Source organism: Pundamilia nyererei, unplaced genomic scaffold, assembly GCF_000239375.1.
Source record: "Pundamilia nyererei isolate P.nyererei 1_Seehausen unplaced genomic scaffold, PunNye1.0 scaffold00064, whole genome shotgun sequence".
NCBI lineage: Eukaryota > Metazoa > Chordata > Actinopteri > Cichliformes > Cichlidae > Pundamilia > Pundamilia nyererei.
Window position 1 is genome coordinate 3,076,737 of NW_005187465.1, and position 21,663 is coordinate 3,098,399.

At 41.2% G+C, this 21,663-nt stretch overlaps 1 protein-coding gene across 2 annotated transcripts in view; it reads left to right on the top strand.

Moving 5' to 3' along the window:
- Nucleotides 1–259: 259 nt before the first annotated feature.
- nectin3b (nectin cell adhesion molecule 3b) overlaps nucleotides 260–21,663 on the top strand; it is a 25,732-nt gene continuing 4,328 nt past the window's right edge. The window contains exons 1-6 of one of the 2 annotated variants that reach the window (XM_005735614.1): nucleotides 260–467; nucleotides 6,838–7,185; nucleotides 7,978–8,277; nucleotides 9,294–9,411; nucleotides 9,688–9,839; nucleotides 20,693–20,837. In XM_005735614.1, coding sequence (XP_005735671.1) covers nucleotides 389–467; nucleotides 6,838–7,185; nucleotides 7,978–8,277; nucleotides 9,294–9,411; nucleotides 9,688–9,839; nucleotides 20,693–20,837 — 1,142 coding nt within the window. In that variant the 5' untranslated portion in view covers nucleotides 260–388. Of the gene's footprint in view, nucleotides 468–6,837; nucleotides 7,186–7,977; nucleotides 8,278–9,293; nucleotides 9,412–9,687; nucleotides 9,840–12,131; nucleotides 12,924–20,692; nucleotides 20,838–21,663 lie in introns of those variants that run through there. The other variant, XM_005735613.1, reaches the window with a different exon arrangement.

Below are 21,663 nucleotides of genomic sequence, written 5' to 3' on the forward strand. Positions count from 1 at the left end.
TTGAGAAACAAAGAAAGTAGACCGAATTCATATTTTTGGCAGCCGTAAAGGATGTGGATTTATTTATTTATTCTGTGAGAAGACACATAAGGGGGGGAAGTGATTTGATGAATCAATATAATATGTCGGGTTATCAACAGAGATGACGTAATGTGTATACTAATGGAGTATTCCTTTAGGGGGAGGTTGCTGTCGAACCTCGACAAATTACCATTTACATCAATTGTCAGGTGAGCCCCCAGTCTCCCCGCTCCACGATCATAGATGGTACAGTCCGCATGCAGTTCGGAGTTGTTGCTGAGGAGGTTCCACTGTTCCGCACATACTGTTAGATTGGCATGCATCCTACGCTTTGGTCCTGTGGTCGAAGGCTCCACGGCTTTTGAAAATGTTACCGTCTTCTCAAAGGAGTTACTTCAGACAGCAGAGGAAGGTTGCATTATTCCTCCTTTTGTTCAGTATTACAGGTGAGTGCTGATTTTGTGTGTGTGGTGATTTTTGGGGGGTCCTACCAACGTTACAGAGAAGTTTTGTGAGGAGCCTGCGTGAGTGTCTCGCGCATCACGGATAAATTTCAGTCGGCAAAACTAGCTGCCGCCGCGTGCTTATTTGAAGCCGCAAGTCTAGCAAGTTTAGCCGGTGGCATTTAAAGCCCCAAACTTGGTTACAAGTTCACTCCGACGCCTCGGGAGTAGTAGCTAGCCAGCGCCACCACAGCGGATGCTGGTGCGAACCCGGGCTGCCATAGAAACAGTCCGGAGAAACCGCCGAGCAGCGCGAGCGGTGATAGTCAGTCAGATATACCGTCCGCTACACAGCCTGCACTTAGGTCACTGCAGACTCAGTGGCAGCCATATTAGCTCCCGAAACAGTTTCTGTTAAAGTAACATGATGCAGTGAAGTATGTCACGCCAGCTGCTCGTGCAGAAATGTTGAGGAACTTCAAGTCGTGTCACCAGAGAGGACAATGCTAGCGCAGCACTCCCCCCGCCCCCCTCATCATCAGGTCGGGATGAGGGTCAGCCACCATGTGCCTGCAGAGGAGCCTGAGCTCATTATGGTTTAATCAGGGAGTGGGGAGTTTCCTGACTCCACCCTGAAGCACGCCAACTTTGTGCTAAGTGTTGACTTAAAAGCACGAATATGACAGTGTAGCTCTAACCCTGCCTCTAAACTGCTTTAATCAAGTATGATGCTAAAACTATCTGAACAAAATATACTTCTTCTTTTTTTCCAGTTGAACATCTATAATTAAATCTTTGTCATGCCCAAGAATAATGATGAGTTGCAGCCAGGTATCCCGAGCTAGAGTGAATCAGAGCAAGCACTTTACTTCACTCAGCAATCTTTCCATATCTAAAGGGCCATGAGACTGACTAAACGCATCAACAAAGTAGATGTATACACTGCTTAGAGGGGGGAACAAAAAAGCAGGTACACATGCCACTGTAGGCTACCTGTGTGGACACACCAGCACCATATCCCTGTTTTGATAGTAGAGGGACTCTCTTGTAGTTTTGCAAGCAGACCAAAGAAAGCTCTGGTCTCCTACACTACACCAAAACCCAGTGAAGCTCCATAACTCTCTAAAGACCTGACATGAGTTTACTGACTCACTCTAAGACTGCGGTACATTTCAATGAGGAGGTTGACCTTGTCTTTGTTGAATGCAAAATAGATGCATATACATTTATGGCTAATAATGTTTAGGCCTTAAAGGGAAATAAACATAAAATATGATGAATAAAAAGTAACCAGACCTATCATAGATGTCATAACAACATGTGGAGCAGAAGTGTTAAGTACAAGTTCAGCAACAGGTCTGGTGCTATGTGTTTGGAAAAAATACACCAAGAGTCATGTATGGAAATCAAGGTTTCTCTTGTAGTTTTGGAGAAAAATAATGTTTTTGTGACTGGAATATGGATTGGGCATATACTGATTTCAGTAAAACAGACTCTTTGCCTTTACTGTGGGCTAGTCACACCTCTGAAGGCCCATTCTGAGGTAGGACCCCACCCCACAATCAAGATAATTTGTGCTTGAGCTTCAGATAATCGGGTTCAACAGCCAAAATCATCATGCCAACTATTCTGCAAAGCTTCCAGAACACGCAGGAGGCCTCAAACTTAGCTTAGCACCTCAGAGAGAGGCATGTGGGCATATCACAGAGTGGTCACATAAATTTTAAACTTGTAACAATGTGCTGTCATCAACATGTTGTGATTCTGAAACAGTTACTTTTATTGTGTGGGAACTGTGGCTGTAGCCATCAGTTGCAGCAATGCTCTGCACAGTTTTCACCATGACTAATGATGTGTCCCATTTGACTTGGATATCAGAGATGGGAGTGACACCACTCCAGAGTTGAACGTGTTCCTGTAGTAAAAAGCAAGGAAAAACTGCAACATAGAGCCATTCATGCATCACTAGCCATACCCAGTGGGTTGATGCCATAAGGCAAATGCAGAAACCCAGGTTCAAAGTCAACCTTGAGATTATGTACTGCCCATCTTCTGCTGGGTGTTTCTTTCCTGCCTTCTCTTCACTGGCCTATCACAATAAAGGCTCAAAGCACAAAAAATGTATATCAAAAATAAAATTCTAACTGGAAATTCAGAAATTTTGACTTCAAATGGCACACACAATAGGTTTATCTGTGCTTTGTTTATTTATCTTTTATTTATTTTTTTTAGGGTGAGCAAAGTGCTTCTCATAATTATTAGGCAACTGCCATTATTATGTGTATGTGTTTGAATATGGTGTTTATGGCAGCATTTTCAAGTTTAATATTCAAGGTTTCAGTTTAATATGAAACATTCAATTCATTGTTTTATCTGTTTGTTTATTTTCAATTGTGGTGTTGGATTTGTACAGGCAACATAAAAATGTAACTTTACAAGATGTTCTCCAAACGTTCTCCTGGAGTTAAAAGAAAAACACTGCAACATGCACACAAAGATTAGCTCAGTGTTGAACTTGAATAGCTCCTGCTGATTCACCACTGATGGACAGCCATTTTAAGACGGAGTCATTTGAAGTAAGAAGTTGATGTGACTATGGGTTAAGATCAGCTTATTAAACAGGTGTTTAATGCACTCATGTCCCTCTCTACAAAACTGGATTTCCATCTTCGGTTCTATAACCATCACCTATTATATTGTGATTTCCACTTTTAACAAGACATGGTGTCCTGTACCAAGATATTGCTGCCACACATGTAATGCCCAATAAAGTGAGAATGAGTAGCAGAATGTCCCAAGGGAGCAGTGTGTCCTTGATGCCAGGATATCTATAATCTGTTTTCTGCTCTGTGTCAATGAGAGACTGTGTTGAATTTGCAAAGCAAACTGAAAGTGTCTGAAGATTCTGCTCTTTCTGAGGATTTAAGGATTGCAAGATCTAAAAAAACACTTTCTTTTTGCTGTCTGAGAGCATCAAAAGGAGAGGGAAGGAATCGCTATTATGTGAAGATAGACTTCACATAAGATTTGATAGACTTTCTCTTCACTTTTTTTTTTCTTTTTACTCAGAGTTGGAGAAAACGAGGGCACGCTTATGTAAGGTTGTCGTCATGTCACGAATAAAAATTTAATGCAGTCGCTATACCTCTCCATTACACATTCAGTGCAGGAAAAGTGCTGCTTTCTTCCTTCACTATGCCTTCACTCATGCAATTTAGTCAAGTCATTCAAAAGCTTGTACAACGAGCTTTCTTTTAACTCCAGGAAAAGGTTTGTTTACAGTGTGCTGTACTGTAGTTACAGTCTGGCATTTCACACAATGTATTAATCAATATTGATATTTATTTCTAAACCTTGTTGTGGTGACATGCATCTCGTGTCAAATTAGATGGCTTTCCCTTGTTTCGAAGATGCTCTGTTTGGGGGAACTTTCTAATTAATTTGAGCATCTGAACGAATAGCAAACATTTGCTGTGGGGTATTCTTTTATGTTCTGAACAGCTTTTCCTCCCTTGAGGAAGTTGTTAACTGTGTGTTAGGCGAAATAGGGCATACGCCTGTTTTAGAGTAGCTCGACTGCTGATGGTTGGTTTGCAGTCATCCTTATCCATCTTGTATTTGTAATTTTTTCTTATTTGCATAAACATGTGGTGCCTTCCATTTGTGAATAAGCTCAGTATGCTTGTAGAAAGGAATAGACATAGCTTACAGTCACGCTTTTAATAAATCATTTTACTCTCTCCAGAGTAGTGTAGCATTGTTTGACAGAAAACTGGCTTCAGATGGCAGCAAACCTCCATGTAATGAGCTTAATGGTAATGATTAAATCATAGTAATATTTGAAAGCAATATGAAAATGTTGTTAGTTTCTTAATACGAGTAGATAAATAATTCACAAATGTTTGAGCTTCGATGAGATAATGTCATTTTGTATCCGTCAGCCATAAAAGGCTGATGGGGTATTGTCGTCACCCAAGTTTGTGAATGCAATAACTCGAACGTGGCGACGTAGAATTTTCAAATTGACGCCATACGTCTTTCTAATAAAAATCTCAGATGAGTTTAAACCTCAGTGACATCGATCTCAAGGTTAACAGTCAAGATTTCTGAAATTCTTGTGAATACGTTAACTCAAGAACAAAGTCATGTAGGATTTTCAAATTGATACAGTAAGTGCATCTATTAAAGATCTTGGACAATTTTAAATCTCAGTGAAATCTTGTGGATGTGATAACTTGAGAAAAACGTAGGACTTTGAGACTGATAACATAGGAGACTGAGGGGTAGCGCTGGCAGTCACCAGTATTTTTCCATTATATTTATCCTGAGTATTGATGCACCAGTTCCAGCAGGTTTTCTTGGTCCATTACACACACACACACACACACACACACACACACACACACACACACACACACACACACACACACACACACACACACACCATGCTGCCCTCTCACTGACTCTTGGTGCGATTCTTTTCAAGTGACTTGTTCCATTCTCTCCAGTCAACTAGCAGTATGTTAAACAGATGGCAAACAGAGTCTCTCCAAATGGTTTTGATTGATAAATAAAACAGAAGGAGCGCTGTTTGGAAAATTTTGGACTTTGAGGGAAATAAACACAGGGAGACAAACGAGCCGTTACACAAATGTTGCTACAGAGCAGTGCTCGCCAGAAGGTTTCAGAACCCATTATTTTAGCGCCTGAAGAACCAACACATGAACCTGATTGCAACCGAGGGTCAGTGACATAGGCCCTAAATTATATCAGGATATTTCTGATGACAAGGAAAAGTGTAAGCAAATTCATTTTCCATTTTGTTTCCAAAGCGAAACTCTCATTGATGACACACTTCCTAGTTTAAAGTGTTCATAGCATATTAAAGTTCTTAAATTGCCTGTCAGCTCCCCTACTTTACATGTCATCCTGTTTCTCGAATATAGCTACATATGTATGTTTTCAGCCAAAAGTGCAAACAAAGAAACGCTAAGGGCACAACAATCTATACTGCAGTTTGTAAGGTAGATTATTCTATGTCATAATGACAAAGTCACATTATAAGCAACTTAGCTTTGATTACAAGAGTTGTCTGTCATCTGGAAGTCCTAATGATTAACCTGTAATTAAATGAATCTTAAATTTTAGTGAAAACTAGAAAAACTGATAAATAAGTACAGTGTTGTTACACAACTCAAAAGGCTCCAGTGACGGTAACATTAGAAAACAGATATTTGCTTCTCATATTGTAGGGGTAGGAAAAATTCCTTGGGCTGTGCCAGTATTTGCGGACATGGCCTTTTTGAGGGAGATTGGTCAGAGACGGAGCTATTTTTTGGCAAAACAACAATAGAATATTTGAAGTCTGTTGCCAAGCAGCGCAGCAGGTTTTGATTTATGATGATGTCTTCCTGCTGGCAGCTTGTTGCAATTAGCGTAGTTGAAGGCATTGGCAGTCCTGCAGTGTTGTGTTTATTTATTTTTTATTTTTAAACCAGTAATTCCTCTTTTTTTTGTACAGGAATCCTGATGGTGCATTTCCTTCCCCTGTGTTTTATATGACTTCTCTCTTGCTTTTCCTCACGCTCAGCTTTCTCTTCTCTCATCGATGATGTCATCATGTTAGCATATCTCTTCCCTTCACCATTTCCTTTTTTTTTTTTTTTTCCCCATTTCCTCCTTCTCTCCCTGCCCGGTCGCAGTCTGTTGTCTTCATATTTCTTTGACCTTCCACAACACTGAGCTCCTGCTTTCAAGACATGCCACATTTCTGACAAGCACAGGTGACAGAGTGCATGGGTTAGTTATATTTGGACAAAACGCATACAGGCAGCCTGCTTTGAAGTCCTGAATTCAGGTCAGGAGGAGGAACACTGTAGAAACAAAACAAACTCATCAATGGGAACACTGAATCACACAGTAAACTGTATTATTTGTTGAAGATCCGAGTGTCTGCTGTGGTAGGATCAAGTTTGGATTCTAGTCTGATACCCACAGATGTCAGATAGTTCTGTATAGATATTAAATTGATTTTTTTTTTTTAACTAGTAAAGCCAGAAGTAACACCAGAAATACCCTCTTCTCAATGATGGTATTTTTGAATTCCCACGTAGTTTGAGCACAATGGCTCTGGATTCTGTACTCATTTGTTTTTCCGTCTTTAGTTGCTTGAAGTTTCGCCAGTTAAGAATTCAAAAACAACACAAAAATAGTTATTAATAGCTAGTACCATTGGGTTCATCAAATAGCTGCACCTCTGACTGGCCAAAAAGGTTGGACTCCCAGGACACTTCAGCAGGTGTCCTTAAACCCTTGTTTACAAATTAACAAGGTGATTTGTATATCAGTGTTATTTTGTGTGTCTCTTTGGCAGGTGTGTGGTGCAGCCAGGTGGTGGTGCCTAAAAGAGTGAGTGCCGTGCTGGGGAAGAATGTGACATTAGAATGCAGGGTGGAGGTTGGCACAAACCTTACTCTTACTCAGAGTTCCTGGGAGCGCCGTCTGCCTTCAGGCTCTGTCACAGTGGCTGTGTACAACCCGGAGTTTGGCACCTCCATCCCTCCAGAATTCATCCATCGTTTGTATTTCCGCTCACCCTCCTCCCATGATGCCACCATCGTACTGGAAAACGTGGGCTTTGCTGATGTCGGGATCTATACCTGTAAGGTAGCCACATTTCCTCTGGGAAATACTCAAGCATCCACCACAGTCAGTGTACTTGGTAAGTGTGTGTCTTCATTTGATATACTTTTCTTGAGAAAACACTGGCTTTCCTTTAGGCGGTTTTTGGTAGAGATAAAATAATTAGATCAATTATTCAGTTTTTATGTTTCTGTCCAAATCTTTTTGGGAGGAAAGTTTGTTTTTTGATCTTTAATATTTATGCTCTTTTGTGTTCAAATGTTCAATGTAGGTAGTAATGTGTCCTCCCTCGTGCGTGAACACATGCTGTACTCTACAAAATGTGCAATCATGCATTGAATACACTGAAAAGGTCCAGAAAAAGACAGAAAAAACGAATTTAGTCAGCATCTACTCCTGATGCTTGCATAGAAAGCTTTTATGTGCAGGTTAAATCTTGTGTTTCTAGTTTTGTGTTGCATTTATAAAACAAATTGTCATGTCTTGTGATATTATTTAACAGAATAGTACTTTATGTATGTTTGCTGTTGCCATTATTATAGTGAAGTGAATAGAAGCCAACAAACGTAAAACAGAAATCCACAGGATCATCATAGATCGTCCTCCAATATATCACACATTGCAGAATTGCGGTCTTTTGAGAGTCATTTAATTAGTTACTCTGCGTTCTCGATGCCTAGAGTGTTCTTTGTTTTCACAGAACAGATCACAGGTCTAGCTGCTAACATTAACTTGGACAAAAAGGAATAAAATGCAATTAATAATGCAGGAAAAATATCAGTGTACTGTAAACATTTGAAACTCAGTAAAGCAACCTCAAAGTCTTTACTGTTGTCTCTGTTGATTCTGTTTTCACTCTTGTTAATAACAGTGGAGCCGAAGGTTTACGTGTCTGCTGGTTCAACTGCACTGATTGATGGTGGCAATGAAACTGTGGTCGCTACTTGCATCGCTGAGCGAGCCAGACCACCTGCTGAAGTGTCCTGGGAGTCCAACCTTTTTGGCCAGTCAGAGGTGCAGCTATTTGATGAACCCAATGGTACTACCAGCACACAAGTGCGTTACATCTGGCAGCCTACACGTCATGTTCAGGGCAACACACTCACTTGCGTGGTCCGCCACCCAGCTCTGCAGAATGACTTCAGGATCCCCTACCAGCTCAATGTGCAGTGTAAGTGCCTTGTGAGTGATTGGTGTGGGCTAACAAATTAAAAACTGAAAGAATAATAAATATGTGAAGAATGTGTTTAATAATTCTGTTCCTGCCAGAGTTAGTAAGTTAGTAAGAGAAGATTTTGTGCTGTAAGATTGCGATAATCATTAAACCAGTTACCCATTGCACTTGTGGTGTCACAGCTTCACTAAATTAAAAAAAACAACCACAAACTCCAAAAAGCTGATTATGTTTTAATATTCGTTGTCTGGAAAGTGTTCTCTTCCAGTCAAATCCCATAGATGCCACAGTAAATGTACTCAGCGTAGTACAGCTATTTCGCTACGTAACATGTGCTACCAACTTATGAAAAGAGTAAAGTGACCACCTCCAAAGTCTTTGTTTGACAGATACTTTTTTTTTCTTTGCTCTGATTTACTGCTTTGTGACATATGGTAACTATAAAGGATTTTCTGCTCATTCACTGAATGCAACAGTGGAAAAAATGTGGCAACAATTTTTGCATGTAACAAAATCTTTTACTTTGTAATAGTATATTTGTGTGAAACAAATGCATACCAGCAGAAGAGCCAGGGTGGTGCAGATGACTTCTCAGAAACCTTGTGAGCACCTTAATGAATATATTTGTGCAATGTCAACGCAATATTTCAGTTACATTATTTTCATAATGAATGTGCAAATGAAAACGGTAAACCGGTAAAAATGGGGGGGGGCACCGTTTCATGGTTGCAGTTGTGTAGTGTTGATGGTTCTTTTAGGATTGTGAAAAACGTTGCAATATACAAGCACTCATGAATGTTTGCTTCTCTCTGCAGATTATGTTTATAGATTATCTAGCATCTTAGTGCATATTTGCAAGCTTATGTCTTTAGCCCATTACTGACCTCAGACTCTCTATAATGCTTCAGACAAACCAGGAAAATGGTTGTACTTGGAGCACTGTTCTCTAAGGCCATTTACTGTGTCTGGCCATTTTGTGGTCATGTCACATAATTGCTTTTCTCTCTCTTCAGTTGCTCCTGATATCTCCGTCGTTGGGTATGATGGAGACTGGTACGTAGGCCGGGAAAATGTTCAAATGACGTGCAAAGCCAACGCTAACCCGCCAGCTCATCACTTCAGATGGATCAGGTATGAGTATCCGTATGTCTGTGTGTAACGTTTACGGTTTGTCTGGGATTGAAATTGACCCAGCGGGCCAATTGTTGATCGAGCTAGGTTGTATTATACTCTGATATTTTAGTAAGAGAGCTTTACATTTGATATAAAATAAACAGTAAAATGAAGGTTTTCACATCCTTGAAATAATTTTCAAATGATAATTTATTATGCTTTCCTCATGAAATGTCCCAATCAATTGTGTGTCCCTCTGCGTGTCTTAAGGTTTCTGTCTCTTGTGTGTCACAGGTTGGACAGAGAGATGCCTGAAGGGGTGGAAATGATAAACAGCACTTTGCTTTTCCTGCGTCCCCTCCAGCGGAATGACTCTGGCGTTTACAGGTGTGAGGTTGCCAATGACATCAACCTCCGCAGTCGGGATGTGCGTATTCTCATACAAGGTGAGCAGAGTATACACACCGGAACAAAGCTGACTCCTAGTGCCTTCTCTTCCCTTAGGAAGCATTGTGCATGTTTGCACGTCATAGAGGGTATCGGTGCCTGTGTCGTTGTCCTTCAAACTGAAATGTGACACTATCACTCTCGCTCGTTCTGTACATACTGACAGTTTATCAAGTAATCACCCATGGTACACTGTGTTCATACTGATATTAATACATTTGGTCTTAATTGCATGCTTATTAGGCTTGATTAACATTACGCCTCCAGATGTTCAAAAGAGAGTTCCTGGGCCAAACAGCTGCAAATAATTTTGGCCTCTTCAGACCACAGTGCGCTGCCTCTGCTCTGTCCTGCTGGCTTGGCATCTGAGTGCGTCGTGTCTCTCTGTTGTGAATGATGAGCATGTTCCTTTGGTTTCACAAAATCTGTCTTGCCAGTGGAAGCTCTCTTTCTGAATGAAGTTCTGATTATGATGTGATTTCCTTTTTCATCACTCTCTCGCCTCCTTTCTGTGTTTCTTTTATTCCTGCATGTGTCATGCAGTGAGAGGCAAAAGCCTGCAGCCTCACTGTGAGATGATGTCCCAGATTCATAAAACATTAACTAGTTCTTTTCAACTCCTATTTATTATTTATCATTCATATTTCATTTTCCTTTGAGAGACCTGTACGGGTGTTCACAAGCTTATGCATGTTGGTGTACCCTCCATTGTGCGTGCGTGTGTGTGTGTGTGTGTGTGTGTGTCGTGTTGTGGGTGTACTCATCAGTTCACTCTTCATGGAGTTGTACATTTCACATACTTGGAGACCACAGACCTCCGGGTTCATGTGTTTGCTCTTTCAGATGTGAATCTTTGCCTCACATCTGGCCTGGCACCAGGGTTAAAGTGGCAGAGCAATTTTGCAGCACCATTAAAGCTTTTAGACTCAGATTTTTTCCATTACTCTAGCTTCTTATAATTATAGCCTTTGGCTTGTCTGTTTGTGGATAAAAACCACTAATCCATTACATTTTAAGGTTGGTGTTCTATTCGTGGAATAGTGAAAGTTTATACTTGAAAAGTGGGGTCTTAAATGTATGTTCTTGATCATTTAAAACATATACCCAAAATAATCTGCTTATACCATTGATAACCCCTACAGACTGCAGAATTTTAAGGACATCACTGGTACTGTTTGGTGTTTCTTATCATGTAGTCAAGTCACTTGTTTCTCTCTGCATGTAGAAAATGTGCTGAGCTGCCATCAGCATGTGCAAATACTTTGAAGTTACAAATTGATTGAGGGGACAACAGGGACAAAGCCTGTTGTCATATTTTATTTTATTTTTTAGTTTAAATTAATACAGAAGTAGCTGAAAACATGACCTGATCCTTTTAGACAGTTTCTAAAGACTTTGATTTATGATAGAGATAAATCCATAAGTGTTTTCAATGGGGGTTTTTTAATTTAGCAAAAATACCAAAAGTTGTAGCCTATGAAAAACAAAGTGTTGAACACATGGCATGGCCTGATTTGCCCAAAGTAAAAGAATGCACCTTAACTTAAAGATTTTAAGTAACAGTTTGAGCCATGTCAGGTCTGCTATCGCTGTCACCTGCTTTTTTCCTTTTTTGATCACAAGAGAATAGCTGTTATGTTGTGGTGTCTCGTTGAACTTTACAGAGATCTAGTGCTATGATTTTTGGGTACATACAAACTAACTCTTAGGTACAGTTACCTCAATCCCAATAAACTCCATTTCAAGTGGAATGAAGTATGTAAGCACAGCATACTACACCACATAGAAACACAGTGCAGTGTGGTGGTGACATTGCTGGACATCTGTGTGCATTCCTGTTTTTCTGGCGGTCAAAGAAACAAAGCAAACTCAATCATGCAGAATTTACTCTACAATGCACTCATTTTTCAAATAAGCATAGTAAGAATGAGTAGCCGGCTGTCCATGTTGGCAGAGAGTATGCTTTTATTGTTAAGAGCATCTGAAAAGACATTACTGAAAATCAGAGTATGCTTAACAATACACATAGTGAGGATATAGTGATTAGGACAGGTTTTTAGATCCAACTTTTCTCATTAATCCATCATCTAATAGGTGAGGCCATTGTTCTCTGTGATACAATTTTATATTTACTTACTAATCTGTAACAGTGAGAATATGCAAACCTGATTCTGCTATAGTTTTAGATGTTTTAGTCAACCTCTTCCTTCTTAGCAAAATGTAGTTGGCATTGACATTCTGCTTCTGTCTTTCACTCTTTATCCCCCCCTCACCCTCCTTCCTTCCATTAGATCCTCCCACCATGCCTTCCACCATTACCACTCCTGTCCTAACTGGCTTCTCCTCCACTTTTGTGGATGATAAGGGCCACGTCCTTCTGAGCTCCCCCACACTTGAAGCCCTTCCCGAAAGTAATCTTGGTTCCATAGTGGGTGGGGCCGTGGGAGGGGCCTTATTCCTCTTGCTGCTGCTGTCTCTGGTTGGTGTGTGTTACCTACGGAAGCAGCAGACCTTTCATGGGAACTACTACACCAAGCAGTACCTGGGCCCAAATGATCTCCAGAAAGCTCCCACTCAGCACGAACTCCATCCTACCAAAGCTGGCAGCAGATCTCAGCATCGGGACCATGATCGAGAGGAGTGGGGCGACCGCCAGCTGAAGCAGGAGCGGGACCGCCGCCACCATAGTGACTATAACGGAGAAGAGTATCCTGTTAATGGGTACACTAGGGCAATGAGGGAGAGCAGGCGCCACAGTCATCAACAGAATCACCATCATGAACACACACAGTATTCTAGTCCACAGCAGGCCAGAGGTGTCAGATACCCTCATTCACCCAAACTACAGGGAAACGGCTCCCCCTACATGTCAGACGACTGCTACGATAGCGGGCCCGACGGTGATTATGTATCTCATAAAGATGGCTCAGTCATTTCACGCAGGGAGTGGTATGTTTGACAAGGTACCTAGTTCTGCAGGAACGAAAAAATGCAACATGAGTTGGAAAGTTTTGTTTATCAAATTAGGGGAAAACACATTATTTTCTTCTGTATGCACACACAGCATCTCTGTGTGTTTTGTAGTTAACATGTTTTTTTTGTTTGTTTTTTTTTTTTCTTTTCTTTTCAAGCGTCCTGGATGACACTTGAGATGTAATGTATACATTTCTGTTTTGAGTGTGGGCAGCCTGTGGACGGTGCATGTGCGGACTAACAAAAGAGCCGATGTATGTGTTGCTTCAGCCTTACAACATGGACTGCTACAGCTGATTGAGTATAACTAATGTGTTACTGAGCAGAAGCCCCGGTGGCTTTAAGATCACGCACGATTGTCTGAGAGAAGAGTTTTTTTTCACAAACTCTGCCTTTTGTGTTCATGTTGCTTGTACTCATTTGTTTAAATGAACTCTGGCCTCTTAGTGCAATTAGATGATGTCATGTAGTTATTGCAGGTAAATCCATAAAATTCAGATGGTCATTTTTCTTCAGTAAGACACAGCTGAGCCGCCGCACATCAGTTTATTTAAAACAGGATTTGTCTTCCTGAGAAATCTGAATTCCATTTTGACTAATTACCTAAACACACTCTTGGTCATAAGATTTATTGAACTGCTGTTTTTGCAGGATTTTGTAATGGATTGCTGAGTCATCAGACCTTTTTTGTTTTGTACTAAAATCTTAGGTAAATCACAATGGAAGAACTGAGCTTGAGGAGTTGACCAGTAAGGTTTTGGCACATTTTGTGTAAACCTTGTGAGCGAGGTTGTCCTCAGCTCGTCTTTTATCCCAGTGATGAGAGAGCAGGCAGGAGGGCTACATGAATGGGGCACAGTCTGCTGTGCCAGCACACTGGGTTTGTCATATCGGTCAAGCCTTGAAGCCTGGAAAAATATTTCTCTAGTTTATCATTTTTATTAGAACTTATGTAAGCTGCTGGTTTTTGGGAAGTGTTTCAGGTTAAACATTCCCTTTAGTTAACCACATTATCATGTTGTCTATCGGATGATAATGGATCTCTTTGAGAAGTTTAAGCCTGGCACTAAACCAGGACTCTTGGAATTTCAAGAGTGCCATCAGCAGGGGCATTGTTTAAAGAGGCTACTGTATGGGAGCCACCGTAAGCTGGCCTCTTAGTATTTTGTAGCACAGAAAAACCATGCAGCCAGTACACACTACCACACTCAACCACGTTGGACTGTTTGTCTACTGTGAGTAATCTATAGAAACAAGACATGACTGTGTCACAGATCTGTGACATGTATTGTTTGGAGTGTGCGGCCGCATGCTCAGACATTCACCATTTCATTTACGATTTAAACATTTGGTACTCAAAAAATTTTTTTAAAAAGTGTTATGTAGTTTTTGTAATGGCTGTGTTGTCACTTTCACCTGTGATTATCAGCACTTTTGACTAAACTCCACAGCACAGGAGTTGGAGACAATATTTTGTTGCCATCATCATTAAATCTTTAACACAGTTATCCTTTGAGTAGCTATTAAATGATAATGACACACCCTATGATTTTTCTTTTCCCCAAAAACATGTTTTATTCATTTAGAACCAGTCACCTTTTATTGCCAATCAGGACTCTCAAAAATCACATGCCATACCAAGAACTGTGATTAAACTGCGGAGAAAGCATTGTACGTGTTAGTGTCATTGGGCTCTGCAGCCCCAGTAGTTCAGGAATCAAACAAAGCTATAATGGATTTAAAGGTAAACTTAGGTTTTTGTAGAAACGTAAAAATTAGAGTATTTTGGCACATGCACCTGTTCACCAGACTGCATGGAAGAGATCTGACTTTTCTTTCATATACACTAGATGTGAATACTTGCCAACTTTAGTAGTATGGTTACTTATACAGTATTTTCTGCCAGATGCCAAATCTTTGTTTAACTTGTGTATATATATATGACGATGACAGTGTCTCACATTCGTATTACCGACTAGATAACAACTGATAATTAGCTTACTTAAATGACTAATGCATCACTGTTGTAAACGGGGGTTTTGTAGCCCGAAATAGGGGGGGGAGGAAGATGCTTTAACATTAGAGTAACAGTTGTCAAAATCGAAGCTAGTTGGGTTATAATGAACCTTCACAAATTCTGTCAGGGTGGGAATTTTGTGCAGTGGATCGGCTGCAGTTGTCGTCATGAGATTTGATAATGAGCCACTGTAACTATCAGTCTGAGACTCTGGCCCCTGACTGTGTTTCATGTTGTTTTTGAATGCTGTACAGTAGAAGTAATTTATAGACTGAAGGTGCACATTTCTATGACTTCCTGAAGGTTGAATCATGTTCACACTTCTGAAAACTGAGCATGTTTTCTTTTAGCGAAAGGTTTTAATTTGCACTAATTTCCTTGGTAGAAAGTAGTTGAAATGAAAAAGCATTTATAGGGGGGGGGGTCTGCACAGCTAGGTTGTAATTGAGAATGTGAGTCTTTGTAAATTGGATGACTCTTTAATGGAGGTGTCACAGAAATGTACAGTTGGTCATTTGTTAGCCCTGTAGCCTCATTTTGACTGAATAATTACATGTATTGGTCCGCTGCTGACACCTATTCAGTCTGCCCTTCTGGTCACTTTCACATAAATGCAGAAACTAACAGGAAGCACGGTAGCCTAAACCCTTGTTGTGTTTGCTCCTATGCACTAAAACGGAAATTCCTCTGATCGATAGACTTTTTTTGCTTGGCTCGTCAGTTTGAAGCCCTGCACTTGGATTAATGAAGTACAGTTTTACTGTGACATTTTGTATAGAGATCAGTCATCAATATCCTTACCTTGAGAAATGCCCTTCACTTTCTGTTGAGAAATACACACCTAGTGCCTTAGATATCTAGCAGAAATGTGTTTATCGTTTACCTGCGTATGTAATGACCTGATGTGTCACCTCTGGGTTTTGATTTTCATTGCATTCTGTATTTTAGGAGGAATTCGTAGTGCCAAATTCACTCTTTCTGCCCTTGTGGCAGTGAAACGCAGTATGTTTCCGAACCTAAAGGCATTAAGAAACAAAAAAAAAACAAAGCTTGAATACATCTGGATGTAAAATGACTTGCATCCTCTGTACTGTTCTGTCAGGGGTTTTGGTTTCTGTATAGCCACTGTTTTTTTTTTTTGTTTTTTTTATTCAGAGAAATGTATAATTACCTTCAGTCTCAAATTGTCAATGAAAAGCACCTTGCAGTCATGTTGTTTGGTTTGGTTTTTCAGGGGGGTTTTCTTTTTTTTTTGTGGGTTGTTTTTTGTATATACAGAAAATGTACATTTCTTGAACGAGGGAAAATATTTATGTCATCAAAAGCAGTCAAACATTATTTTGTCAATCTCTTTGAGATACTTTAGTTCAATAAAGCACCTTAGCACCTGTGAATTCTTTTTCTTTCTTTTATTCTCTGGAGGTTTTTGAGCTTCCTATTACTCAGACTGCTCAGTCTCAGCCTCTTTGTTCATCTATAAATGACATCATCTCTAGCGCCGTAACGCGTAATGCTGCATAACCTCCCCCCCTACACACACACACACACACACACACACACACACACACACACACACACACACACACACACACACACACCTCTCAAATCCAGTATGCATATGTGGGACACCACAGATGTAATTCCCTTTTCTTTTCTTTTTTTTCTTTTTTTTTTCCCCTCCTTCACTTCAACTGATCCTCATTACACTTTAATAACAAATATTTCTTTCGGATGTTAGCCTGTTACGTTTGCCATCTGGTTAAATACTGATCAGTTGATCTCCAGTGGTATTCCTGTGGTCGGGGGAGACCCAGCACCTCATGTGCTCGAGGTTCCCTCATTAATAGTCCTAGTTTGCTTTGTTTCAGGACAGAAAGGCCCTGCGCTCCCCTGCAGCACCTCTCCTTTGTAAATCCACCACCTTCCCACCCCCATGTCTTTCTCCCACTGTCTACCAGCTGGTAAAATTAAACGCTGAGTGTTTCTGACTGGCCCAAAGTCCCTGCTCTCCAGCCCGTTGACTGTCCCCATGGCAACAAGCTCATCTGGAGCTGCTGATGGAGGCTGTCGTCCTACGAGCTCTACCTGGCCACACAAAGTAGGGGCCTGCGTGGAGCTCAGAGCTGGGCTGTGCTGTTGTGACAGCTCGTGCAGACAGACTGAAAATGGCCCATTACTCCCTGCAGCACTACAGAGAGCTCTTCTGGCTTATAAGGACATATACAAGTGTGACTCAGTGTTGCGCTGGCACTCTAGGTCCTCAAGACGTTCTTGCCATAAAAGTCTTCATCAGCTGACCTGTCTTGTCTCCTACAGATCTTATCATGGTCACAGCAGTTTCTCATCCTGACCTTGAAACAGGGCAGTGTGAAAACGCATGGGGAAGCAGCTCGGTGGCAGTATGATGTCACCCCCCAATGCTTGAATTTGTTTGAGACACTCGTGCAGAAGATCAGCGGATTCGCTGCCTGCGACACAACAGTTTCCAAGGATACTTTTCACAAGACACAAAGGAGTGAGCAAACGTCTCAGGCAGCGCAGAGGGATGCAGCTCTGACAACTGTGAGTGAGGGGAGAGACTTTGATATTAACTCCCCAGCAGAGGTGGCATCACATTGTAACTATCACAAAAACTCAAAATACTGAAATGCTGCTCTAACCTCCCCCCCCCCCATCGTTATTACACCAGCATCTGCTTCCCAGGGGGGTCTGTTGTCTAGGCAATAGTGTGACCCCTGAGCCTTAAGTATCGGTGGGAAGGGGGGCGGTGTTTGACCAACTCGCTCTGTCTGTCTTCTGTTTTGGCCAGAAAGGGTCCGTCTGAAACTGACCTCACTGATCAGCATGTGCTTCTGCTGGATTCACAGCAGCATTGTTTGTGTGATGAAGTGCTGAAGCGGGAGAGACTCGAGAAGGGACGGTAAAAAGCCGGATCCCAGTGTGGGGCAGTTGATCCACCACTAACACCAGTAATCCGAGGCCCACCACCCCTCCCCAGAATACATGGTATTTAAAACAATGAGGAGAAAATGTCAGGGCGGAACATGCAGGATTGTTTCTGAGTACAATTTGCCTCGATATTTCTTAGCTAGAAGCATGCACGAAACACTACCTCCGTTAATGAACTCCTACAGCTGCTCCATGCGTTGTGGCTTTAAAGCAGCCACCCTGTGCAGGTCCCCTGAAAATGTCTGTCACAAGGCATTAAAGCAGCCGGCTTGATGAACTACATTTTTAAAGGCGTTTTGATCAACTCAAGAGGCTCTTGACATAGTTCAGCAGCCATCAAAGGTAATCGAATGGTTATTAACCGTTAGAGGACGGCAGGAATGGAGGAGGCGGAAGAAGTGACTTTCGGGGGTGAGCTCAGAAATCCCAGCTTGTTCAATATGCATCATAATTGAACTGTTATTTAGATTTCTCATCTCAGCACATTGATTTTTTTTTTTCTTCCCCTCTCAAGAGCTAAATCAAGGGGAATTGACCATTATGCTTATGCCTCCTCTGTCACCTTTTGTCCTTCAGTTCCTTTAGTGTCCTACATTTGGTTTTATACATTACTGCTGATTTGCCAAAGCTTGCTGTTTTGCGAGTTTAATGCATCCTAATCACGATTAATCCTTAATCCCCTCTGTGGACAGCATGGAGCATATGTTCTAACAAAGCTAATTCAACACTTTGATAATACTGTTACACACACACAAGACTGAGGTAAAGCAACGGATGGATTCAGTGTTTTAACCCTGACAGTGAACTTTTAGTGAGTAACAGAGTTTTTAAATGGCATTTTTATACCTCAGTTAAATTGCAAAAGCCCTTTCATGAATACCAATAATACAGGGCTGTCCAGTACAGACTCGGACACAGTAAAAGGCTACTGGGAGCAAAGTATCAGCACTTTTTTTTTCATGGCCAGTAGTGTTTGTTATTTTGTTTTTTCTTTTGAAAAGAGAAACTGTCTTTGTAGCTGCTGGGAAATATACAGATGAGAAAACCATTATTAGTTTCCCTATGAAAACTAAACTAAAAAGTATTTCCCAAGTGTTGCTAAACACCTAATTCCAACATGCCACTAACACGCATCCACCCCATTCTTCTTTGGTGAATCTCTCAACCTCCTCCAGATTTGATTGTCTAACGGCATGGACCTTGGTTTTCAGTTCACCCCACAGATTTTCAATTTAAGTCAGGGCTTTGTGCAGGCCAATCAGTACCATTTATTTTGGTCCTCTGGAGGTAGTTCTTCACCAGGAGTGACATGTTTTAGGCCACTGTGTTAGAAGACAAACTAATTAGCCAGATCCAGTTTTGCTGCTGACTGCTTGAGGTTTTCTTTTGAAATTGTCACACATCCATGTTTATTTAATCTTTCCACATCTTTCCAAAATCTTTCCACCTTGATGAGATTCCCAATTCCCGGCGCACTGACATGTCCCCCACAGTGTAATACTCCCACCACCGTGTTTAACTGTGGGAACGGCGATCTTTGAGTTGTACCCTTCTCCTCCTCTTATCTCTGTGGCCAAAGGGCTCTATTCATGTTTCAACTGACCAAAGATCATGCTTCCAGTATGCATAATCTTTCTCCAAGTAGTCCTTTAGCATACTTCAGTCTGGACTGAACAATAAAGGGTTAAAACCCTCAGTTTCAACTTGATTTTACAAAGTAAAATCAGATCATTGCACAGCTGTGGTTTGTGCAATGGCTCAATAAAAAGCTCAGTTTTGGGGAGCTTGTTATTCTGTGCAAATCTAAAAGTAGTAAAGGAGTGTGTCACAGATTTATGCAATTTATTTGTTTAACAAGACAAGTTGTAAGAAGTGCAATAATGCATTATGGTGGGCTTAACTGTTCCCACACTAGCCACGCCACTAGCCTACTAGCTTAATATTCAGCATGTAGAAATGACAGTGGTACCCATGTTAAAAATTCAAGGATGCTTGTTTCAGTTTGAAAGTGAATAAATGAATAAATAAAGAAATAAGCATATAATGAATACAAATTTGCAAGGCAGAGTTGGGAATCACAAAATTTCAACTTTCCGACTCAGATTTCAGAGTAAGTTGTCACCAACAGCCCAAACCTAACATATCTGAATTACTGAAATGACAAACAGCAAACAGCCATATTTAAAAGGCAGAAAGCATCAAAAGTTGTTATTTCAGTCTTTACTTCAAAGACAACTTCAACCTTCACAGCTGTTGAGATGGCTGGTAGTGTTTTAAACAAGAATTTGCTGGGTGGCTAAATAAAGGCTAATCAGGTAGGCTTCTCCAAACATTTTGCATGCGCGTGACTTAGAGCTCAATCAAATATAGTGAAGTAAAAACAAACAAAAAGGGGTGGCGACCTGCAAAGTGTAGGTCGGAGGGGTTTTGTTTTGTTTTGATTTCCTTTTTGAGCAGTGACATTTTTCTCCTGACTCTTTTTCTTTTTCTACAACTGTTTGATAATTGAGTTGATGCATGTGACAACCAATCACAGCTGAGCAGTCGTCTGGCTGACCCAATGTAGCACCAACCAAAGTGACAGCAGCAGTTTGGACTCTCATACTGTAGAGAAGTAGTGCTTCTAATTATAGTCAGATCTTTAATGTGGGCAGAATATTATCTCCATAAGATAAGTAAAATAAACTGGAACAACTTAGTTTACTCTCCTTACCTCTAGGTCTAAACTGCTGTTGCTCTACTCTAATTGTCTTTATGGGTTAAATGTTGTAAATTGGGACTATGAATGAGAATCTTTGAATCGACGCCTGACTGTGTGTACACTTTGATTCATTCACTGCCAGGATGTTAGTGGTCTGTCATCGTTGTGTTGTTGGTGGTATCCTGGACTGTTCTCTGTCCTCTCTGTCTCAGACCAGTCTCAAGCAGAGAGGTCAAACTCCATCACCGTGGCAGGAGCTGTGATGGGCGCAGTCCTCGCTCTCTTCCTCATCGTGGTCTTCATCATTGTGATCCACACCGCTCGCAAAGCCCAACCACCGGCCTTCACAGACAAAGTGTAAGTGGACCGAATTACTCATGTCGCATGCAGAACATGCTCAGCTGGTTAATTAATTGCATGATACAGTGTGAGGTGATGGGAGCCCACCGGTGGGTTCAGGGAGTAGCTCCTTCCTGCTGTGGAGAATGCTGCAGCGGTGCGCGCCCTGGAGCAGGGAGTCTGCGGGACAAGGTTGAGGGGTGGCGGATAATTGCTGTCTTGGCAGCAAGCCCTTGTCCTATTTTGTACAGTGCACCAGCACTCATGTTAATGTTAGAGCAAAGAAGAATAACTCTGAGGTTAAATTATTTACAGGAGGAGCTGGGTCACCCTCTGCCAGAGTCCCATGACCAACATTAAAATCTTTGTGTGTGTGCCTTCTTTGTTTTTTATACTCTAAGAAAACAGATCTGAGCAGCATCTTATACATGTTTTTTGCAGACAGAGATGAAGCCTGGGAGGTTTTGATTAACACTATTTTTGACTTTGAAGTTCATGTAGCATCTCAAAAGGTATGTTTAATGTGTCCAGCAGTGCTCACAAGCCTAATACCCCTTATATAAGAAACATTGTCGTGTACCTGTGGAGCATATCTGCAAGGTTGCATGCAGGCTGATCCTCTCATCCATCCCTGTTAGTGTATGATTCAGCATGAACACTCCACTCCAAGTATTTCTCAAGTTAGGCAGCTATAAGGGCTAAACGCAGTCCTGCAGTCTCTTTAATACTAGTGGTTTTATAGCCACTGCAAATATGTCAGTGACACACGGAAAAAGTGGCAGTAATTCAACAGGTTTGACCAGCCCACAACCCCCCACTCTCCTACCTCCGCTCTCCCCCCCCC